A 9,764-nucleotide genomic window follows, 5' to 3' on the forward strand; every position below is an offset into this window, starting at 1 on the left:
CTGCAGGATTGTAAAACGTAGCAACAGACAATCTGCTTCCACATTTTCCTGTCATAACGCGATGCAGAATGCTCTGATACCTTCCATTGCTAAGCACTTCGATCTGATCCCCTGTATTGATAAAGATCGTGTTGTTCTTAGAAGGCGGTATCTTAAACCATTTACCATCTTTGAAAAACTCGAGGCCTGGAACTTGATCATCTTGCAGTAACAGAATGATTCCGCCTGCATCAGTGTGCTCGCGGAGGCCTCTGACAAGTTCAGGGTTCGGACATTCAGGGTATTTAGCCACTTTTGTTCCTACTGCAGGGCCTTTGATTCCTGAGAATGTTTTCTTTATGTGGTCTTTTTCTAGTCCAAGATTTTCACACATTAGCTCGGATAGTTTTTCAGCAACCTTAACTAGCTGATTGACGTAAATCTCCATCGTTTTCCTGCAGATCATAAGCAAAGATTTTACCATTTAGCTGATGATTCTGACAGATTTTGTTAAACTCACACTATGAATAAATGAAGTTTGTATGAATATATAATTTGTTTACTAACCGGAAATCTTCAGAGAAATCAGCAAATTTATTTATGTTAGACTCGGGGCGATGCCAAATGAAGAAGCTGCTTTCCCAATCTCTGTTAGAAGCATTCTCCTTGTTCTCCAAAGCCTTGCTAATATCTGACTTGAAGAAGCCATCTTTCAATTTTTCTTCATAATATATATTGATGAATTGCTTCACTTTTTCCATCAACTCCTTGTCTATGCCATGATTTTCTATCTGAAAATGTAACAATTCACACCCATTTTAATCTATCAATCTGAATTGCATAAATGAATATATCCGCTCCCCTATCTTCTTCATGTTTTGACTTTTTAGCGAGACAATCACCATCCAAATCCGTAACAAATTTAAAATAACAGGGGGACTATCTTTGGGACTTGTATATGTATCATGTAACAAAGTTGAATCACTTATGCAGTTATGCTATTAATTGTTGTAAACTTATAAAAATCAATCTTCATTAAGTTTCGTTACATTTTAATCTTGTTTATTAGTGAGTTTAAGCTTATGTATTGTGTAATATAGACTGATTAGACTATAACTAATCAATAAAATATCAGGCATATTTTCTATAACGAAAACTATATCATATTATGTCATCAATTCAACATATATTTTCCCGTATATCAAGCATATATATAATACACGCACAAAATTTATGAACGCATGATTTTAGTACGATCTAAGAGACATTATCAAATATATCGCTATTATTTTATGATATTTATTCAAAAAAAAATAAATTCAACTTACTTGGAAAAATCCCCATTTTTCACAGGCATGATGTAAAAGTGCCATTGTTTCACCTCTTTTCTCACCTTCAAGCTGACCAAAGTTTATGGTTGGTATCTCCATTTTCTCTCTTTAGTTATCTTATTAGTCCTAGAGATAATGAATTGACATAGTGTAACTTTGAGGGGTATTTATAGGAATAAATCAACCTTTTTTTTTTTTTTTTTTATATTATATTTTTTGTACTCCTTAATATAAAATAACTTTTATATACAGTAGTACTAAAAATGAACACACAAATAATTTATTTATTTACCGTGATCTTTGGGGTGTTAGATTCTTCGTTAAGGTAGTTGCAATGGTACTGTAAAATATTGTTTTAAATTCAACTGTAACTTGGGTGACATCCTCCTTGTTCTACGTCTTTAAATTAACGTAATTGGTAATTCTACCAAACAAAAAAATCCATTAAACTTTACCTAATACATACGTTTATTATTTAAATGGTACTATTATGTTAGAAAGTCTAAGTTATTTATTTAAATTAGTTGTCTAGATTTCTAAGCTAGCTAATTGAATTTTTTTTTATAATATTACTGTTATTCATTATTGGGTTGAATAGGTTATATCAATCTGTAAGGTTGTACTATATGTATATTTAACTTTACGACAAATAAGTTGTTAGAATATGTCTTGAATTGATTTGTTTCCAATCCCTATAAACAACCATGGATCAAAGTCTTGAGATTCATAAAACATTCTATGCTCAGGGACGTAGCTAGCTAATCGTGATTGATCTTAATCACAAAATTTTGAATGTACTTGTTTGTTTTTCGAATTTTTCTTGCGGTTATTATAACACAAGTCATATTTGGATTCAAAAATTTGAAGTTATAGTTTCATGTATTTGTTAGTTGTTGTTTTGATTTTTGTTAAAGTGATTGAGTAATGTTATTAGTTTAACTTTCACTGGCCTAAATTAATTTTGGTTTTATAATACGGTAAAATTTATTTGTTAATATAAGTAGCTTGTAATTTTCGGAATATGCGAAAAGTGGTCACAAATTCATTGGACTACAAAAATCAAAGACACAAAATTGATTTTTTAATACGATTTCATGATTAAAAAAAAAAAGTGAGCAATAATTTGGCCTAAACCAATAAGCCTTAACGAGTAACGACTTACTTTAGTTGATAGGTATAGAAGCACTTGACTACTTGAGTCATTATCTTAATTCCTTAATTGCAATTTGCAACTAAGTCTAAATTGTTAATTTGTGAATGTAGACTAAAAAGTAAAACCACTCTTAAGTCAAAAACTGGGAGTCTCACTTCCAATGGGCATTGTTATTGCTAATGAATTACATAGTAGTTTCTTCATTCGATTTAAGTTTTGCGTGGAAATAAGAGTTTGAGGATTATATTGATTAAACATGGTACCAATAATATTGAAACGTGAAATGAAAATATAATGAACATTCACAAGTTTAGTTTGAGTAATATAGTAGCAAATTAAACTTAAAGTGAAAGGACTAATTAGTTCGTATATATGAAAAAAGAAATAATTTTGTAAGAGAGTAACATATAATTTAGATAGTTATTAAAAATGAAAGCCCTTAAAACTTAATTCAGTTGAGAAAAACATTGTTCAAATCTTCTCACACATAGACTACATATTGAAAATTATTATTATTATTATTATTATTATTATTAATCTCAAAAACATACAAAGTTATACAACCTATAGAAAATTAGTGGGAAGCCGAGAAACAATCTGGGCCCCCACTCCTCTAGCTATTGAAAAGCCGATTCTAGTAAAGATATGATCTGCAGCACGCGCCCCAATGTCCCGAGTCTTCGAAAACTTCTGGATCCGCTTCAGCAATGCAACAACCTCCTTTTCTAACTCCCCAAGAGAAGAGAAAGAGAAAGGAAGGAAGCCATATCCTATTGCTCGACAACTAGAATCATACTTCACCCGCTTCCGATTAGCCGCATCAGTCACTACCCGTCCAGGAACAAAGTCAGAAAGCCCAAACTGTGTCAATGGAGAAGACCTTGTCAAGTCAACACAGACATCGCGACCACGATCCCATGAATAAAGTAACACATCTGCAGGTTTGAGAGCCCCGTCGTTCCCTCCAGATAACCCAATGTCCACCTCCTTCCTAGTAGAAATCCCTGACCGATGGCAAATATCAACAAGGGTATCCCGAACAACATTGTGCCGATGTTTAATACCCACCATACTAGCACACGACACCGCGTGATCACCGAAAATATCCCCTGTGAAAACCCTTGAACAAGCAGAGCACGACGTCGAGACAGAGAACAATGGAACACCCAATCGGTAGCATAACACACATTGGTAAGTCTTTGCGTTCATCGTCTGACCCAACCCTGAAATAGGAACCGCCCGAAGCCAAACGGAGGTATGATCTCCCTGCTGCAATTTCCACAATGCTGATTGTCGAGGAGATAAACAGAAGGCAGATTATGCAGAAGCGGTAACCTTTGTGAAGTATATATCTGCCAAATTCTTCATAAGTTTAGGGGCAGCAACCTCAGTAGGATTACTCATAATGTCAGACTCAACCGTTCTATCAAACAGACTCAACGCATCCGCAAAGGCTTGACCAAGGCCAACAACGCCAGCGTGCTGTAGTAACTTTGTCTGCAACCTAACAGACTGTAACCAAGAGGCAAGAAAAGCATAATGACGAACATCACCAGCAAAATAAACACCAAGTCCGCCAAACGCAAATGGTAAGTTGGAAAGTCTCCACTGCCAATCGCTAAACCCAGGCCCCGAAGCAGTAACGATACGCTCCAAGGAAAAACGAAGAGCCTCGTCGAAAGTGCGCTGAGCCACCTCAAAAATACTCGGAGGACAAGTACGCAAAGCAAAGTAGAGTTTTGAAACTCCGGTACATGCCCTAAGCAACAACAACTCACACTGGGGATCATCAAGCTTAACAACCTTATCCATCAGAGAAATGGTCTTGGTCACCCTCTGCATCACAAGGTCACCTCCAAAACCGGGATCGGAACTAGCTGGACCACCAAGCAACTTAACACCATGTGAAGGTCGAGAAATATTAGGCGGAAAGACACCCACAAGCCTGCTTCGAGGGTCTTCTGAAGGCCAGAAAACTTCAGTTTTTTCCACATTGAGATGAAACCAAAACGAGGCCCATCCTTCATGATTAACTCTAGAACCTTCCCCACCACCAAAGTGTCACCAATAATAGTGCCGTCATCCAAATACCACGCCTGAAGACATAAGTCAAAAGCATCTCTAATTTTACAAATTAACCAAGGGCTGTAAAACCAAAGAAAAAAGTAGAGGACCAAGGGGATCACCCTGCTGCACTCCCTGACACGACCATAAGGATTGGTCCCCATAATACAAACTAGCTGGATTAGAATAGGAGAACTCAACCCATCGCGAAATGCCTGGGCAACGACGACGAACTTCACGCAACATGACCGTATGATCAACAAGATTGAAAGCATTTTGAAAATCCACCAACAACATAGAAAGACCAACGTCGGAACCACGGTCCTCAATCAACCGATTCACAGCATGAAGAATTGCCTCACCACCTAAAGAAACCCCAACGCCAAATTGAAGACCATCAAAGTAATTTCCTAAAGACAGGCCAACCATAACAACACCTACCACTAGTAGAAAAATGCAAAAAGGCACCGCTCAATGGCCACCGGTTTTCGAAAACCGGTGGGAAAAAGTAAGGGGAAAATGGGCGGGATTTTGAGGGATTAGTATTGCCATTGGTTCAAACCGAACCGGTGGGGAAAATATTAAACCCACCGGTTCAAAACCGGTGGCTTAGTTTAAAAAATAAAAAACGCCCCCCTTTATAAACCCCTAACCCTAACACTCTCCTCTCACTCAGCCTCTCTCCTTCACTCTCCCCTCTCCTCCTTCTCTCTCCTGTCTCTTTCTCTCTCTCCTGCGATCCTCCTCTCCTCCTTTCACCTATCTCTTTCTCTCTCCTCTCCTTCTCTATCTCTCCTGCGAACTCACCCCCCTCTCTCCTTCTCTCTCGTTGCCCTCCTCTTCTTTCCCCTCAACGGCCACTACCACCACCGCCACCAACCACCGCCAAAGACCTTCATCAACAACATCCCTCTTTTCTCACGCATTTGTGGTGATGGTTTTAGGCAAGTTAATGGTTTTCAAGGTTAAATTCCACCATGAAAATGCTAGATCTAGCGTTTTTATGGCCGAATTTGACCTTATTAAACCAAGTTCGAGGGAATTTCGAAGCTTTTTTTTTACTTTTAAGGTTCGTTTTAATATTTTTGCTTTTGATTTTTTTAGTAAATTTTTGGATGGTGTTAGGTTGGTGGGTTTGATTGTTGGTTCGGTGGCTGTGGTCTTACGTGTTGAGGGTTTTAGGTGGGTGGGTTGGAGGAGTGTGGGTTCGGTCAAGGTTGGTTGTTTAGGTGGGTAGATCTGGGTTTGAATGGGTTTGGTGGGGGTACGGTCAGGGTTGGTGGTTTTAGGTGGGAGGTTTGTGGGAGGTGGGTGGTTTTAGGTGGTAAAGTTGTGGGTTGTGGGTGTTGGGTTGTGGGTGGTAGGTTGTGGGTCGTGGGTTATGGGTTTAATTTCTAGGTTAAGTGTTCTTTTTTTTTTTTAGTTTTCTTTGCAGTTTCTTATGTGATTTTATTAATTTTAATTTGGTGTATTTATTCATGCAAGTATTAGTTTATGATTGTGAAGATTGAAGATGTTGATTTTTGATTTTGATGTTGTAATTTTCTTTTTTAATTTTGTAATTTTTTTTTCTTTTTATTTTTATGTTGTAATTTTTGTTCTTTTGCATGTAATAATATATTTCAAGTGATTATAATATATTTATGGGTTTAATATATTTTGGCAGATTTTTTTTTGCAGATTTTGATTTTTAATTGTGCTTAAATTTTTTGTAAAAAAAAAATGTTTATTATGATTATATGTAATTGTCTCTTGATTTTTAAGTGAAAAAATTGAATTTTTTTTTTTTTTGTTTTTTTGGGCATTATTACCACCGGTTCCACCTACAAACCGGTGGCAATACTTATTAATACCAAAAAAAATAAAATGCGGGAAGTGTTATTGCCACCGGTTAACCGGTGGCAATAAGTCTTTTTGCCTCCGGTTTTGAACCGGTGGCCTTGCTTCGGTTTATTGCCACCCCCCAAATGACCACCGGTTCAAAACCGGTGGCCTTGGGGGGTTTTGAACTAGTGGCCAATTCATATTTTCGCCTAGTGTACCTTCGAAACCAGACGCCACCAAATAGTACCCACAGCTATAGGACGAATACCACCACCGGGTTTGACAAGTGTGTAAGTGGAGCACTAGCAATATACTCCCCTAGTTCCATAGGACATCTTCCAGATAGAAAAAGATTAACCACCCCGGAAATAGAGTTAACTAACTCATCTGATACAGCCACATCAGCACCACTCAAGCAATCTACAAGGTGTTGAGCGCGTAAACCGTCCCTACCACATGATGTGCCACACGGAAAACTCTTATTATTATTATTATTATTATTATTATTATTATTATTATTATTTCTTCTCTTAATTAACTATCATCTTTTATATCCGCCTTCTCAATGTGTATTTTATACTCCTTATGTTTCACTCGTATTTTAAAGCTATTACATTTACTCTGTTCTATATACTACACTACCTATATTTCACTTGTACTTAAAAATTATTATATGTACTTTATTCCATACATTTTTCATGCAAGAAAGAGAACATAATCCCCAATAACTAAGGTAGAGTAATATCCACCTATATATATATCAACTTTAACCGGAGAAATTTAGAATGACCCCAAATTTTTCTTACCTACCCCCAAACAAAAATTTTGAAACTTAAATAGAGAGTTAGGTCAAAAATCTAAATTCCATCCTCAAATCTTACATACAAGTACCAATTGAACCACCTCTCTAATCATTTTTTACTCATTATCCCTGTTAAAGATAAAAGTATGTCAGAAATTTCTGTCTCAAAAATCCAATAACATGCACCATTGTTTTTTCTAAAGCATGTGCATAATATGACATTAATTTGGTTAGCCCATTGGGTCGGTTCAAAAAAGAGAGAGATTCGATTCGGTGTAAGAAAGGGCCGTATGTCTTTGTTAATTGTCTGACCCAACTTCAACTTGCCTAGCTAAATGGCAAATCAAACCATACATTAAGCCCTCTAATCTAATATATATATATATATATATATATATATATATATATATATATAAAGGGGAGTTTTTTCCCGAGTTTTTAGAGAGCCACATAAGATCTAATTTTCTTAGTGCGCCATGTAAGATTATAAATCTTAGTAGTAGCCAATTAAATAGGAGATTATTAATTTCTTTTAGAATTAAATAATTCAAATGCCATGTAAGCAAAATTGACGAATGGGATTTTTAAGTTTAAATTAATTAAATATTATATATTATCTTTTAATATTAGGAATTTTATTTAAATATATAACAAATTTAAGGCTCATAAATACAAAAAAAAAAAATCAAACAAAACGTGCATCGCACGGGCTTCATCTAGTATGATTATGTTACTGACTTATTTTTTGTGTTGGGATAACAATTTTGGAACGGACCAAAGAAATCAAAGAATATCACACAAGAGATTCTTCACATACAAACGAACCTCCAAATTTGCGATTATGCAATGATTAATTAATGACATCCTTAATTAGAGGTGCCAAAAATTGAGTCAATCGACTCAATCAAATCCAACTTGAAAAAACCCGATTCATATTGGAACTTGTAATTTAACATGACTTAAATATTCCCTATCTAACTTATCTTACTAAATTCTATGCCCGAAATCACACCTCTAATCCTAATGTATGCAAGTATGATGCTCATCGTACACTCGCTAGTTGCTACTATACACGTGTTCTTTAGTACACTAAGTGTTGATTTGATTATCAAAGGCTGGTGGTTCGTGTAAGATAGGTCACGAGTTTGATCCCCCCTAATTTTATGATTTGAAATGCCCTTTGTAGCTTATTTGCATAAAAAAAAATGTGTTGATTTGGTTATAAATATAAAAAAGATATGATGAAAATGCAAAGATATTTAAGCAAAGAAAAGAATTGATAAAGTTTTTTATTTTATTTTAAATTTTAAATTTTTTTTTTACAAAAGAGTTATCAAATAAAAGGAAAACAAACAAAAATAACAACTGTCAACAAAAAACTAAAACAAAAAAATACAACAACTGATGACGCTGAGCACAACCAGCCAACTAATTAGCCGGAGTAACCCATAAACGAGGAGCCTTTTTAACCTGGTAAACCAAAAGAGAATAGATCGAAGCTTGCAACTCTTGAATGAGCCACCAAGACAAAATTTCCATTCAAGCAGAAGGGGGAAGAAGAGCAAGGAGGGTATCACAATTTGTATAAACCCGGATTTTCAAGAAGCCTCGACGGATAGCAAACTCCAAACCCCCAGACACAGGCCAGAAGCTCAAACTGCAATACCGAACTTGCCATAAAAGCCCGACATCCAGCTCCTAGTACCTCAGAAGAATGAAGATCACAGACTTTCCATTCTAATCCAGCCCTATAAGTAAAACAATCCCAGGCTCCATTTATAATCAAACAAGCTATTGGAGAAATATAAGGTAACCCTCACAGACAAAGCCACCAGACATTCTGCCTAGCCTACAGACAAACTAGAGAAGAAGATTCCAAAGACCTTTTCTAATGTAAATCCTGCATCCTACGAAGAAACCACTATGATGCGAAATCAACAATAGTCCTAGGCGGCCAAATAGATTTCCTAAACCTCAGATGATTACGAGAAATCCAAATCGCCCAGAGAAGAGAAAATAACGATGCAATACCCGCAAATAACGAAGCAATTCCCTTTTAGTCTCCCAATGACGAAAAATGAGAAATTATACTCGAGAACCAAACACTAAACGAAGTAAACTGCATAAGATCCCATTGAATGCCCAACACTCCAGACAGCCAAAGACTGCAGATAACAGGACAATTTCTAAATGTATGAGACACATATTCCAAATCCACATGACAAAAAGCACAAACTGGATCAATTGGGTGACCTCAGGAATGGAGAATAGCCACTAAAGGAAGAGCGTCATGCAGCAATTTCCAACCAAAAATTTTCCACCTAGGAAGAATTGTTAAAGCCCAAAACTTTCTCTACCGTACTGAAAAATTTGAGATTGACTACTAGATAAGACCCTAGGCTCACAAGGAAGTGCATAAGCATATTTTGTTGAAAAGACACCATCCCTAGTGAACTTCCAGTAAACAAAATCATCTATCAACCATACTGGTCGATCCAACGAAAGAATTCTAACAGTAGAGCTAAAATCAAACAACCCATGAATAATAGAAGCATCCCACGCACAAGAACGCAGATTAAGTAAAGAAAAAAAAAAGAATCGATGGAGCCGA

The 9,764-nt window shown here is 36.2% G+C and overlaps 1 protein-coding gene across 1 annotated transcript in view; it reads right to left on the reverse strand.

Moving 5' to 3' along the window:
• Positions 1 to 1,446, reverse strand: part of LOC110712995 (1-aminocyclopropane-1-carboxylate oxidase 1-like) — a 2,682-nt gene extending 1,236 nt beyond the window's left edge. The window contains exons 1-3 of the mRNA XM_021891454.1: positions 1,308 to 1,446; positions 547 to 770; positions 5 to 434 (exon numbers count right to left, since the gene is read on the reverse strand). Of these exons, the coding sequence (XP_021747146.1) occupies positions 5 to 434; positions 547 to 770; positions 1,308 to 1,409 (756 nt within the window). The 5' untranslated portion in view covers positions 1,410 to 1,446. The remainder of the gene's footprint in view (positions 1 to 4; positions 435 to 546; positions 771 to 1,307) is intronic.
• Between the last annotated feature and the right edge of the window lie 8,318 nt (positions 1,447 to 9,764).

This window comes from Chenopodium quinoa, unplaced genomic scaffold (assembly GCF_001683475.1).
Source record: "Chenopodium quinoa cultivar QQ74 unplaced genomic scaffold, ASM168347v1, whole genome shotgun sequence".
Lineage (NCBI taxonomy): Eukaryota > Viridiplantae > Streptophyta > Magnoliopsida > Caryophyllales > Amaranthaceae > Chenopodium > Chenopodium quinoa.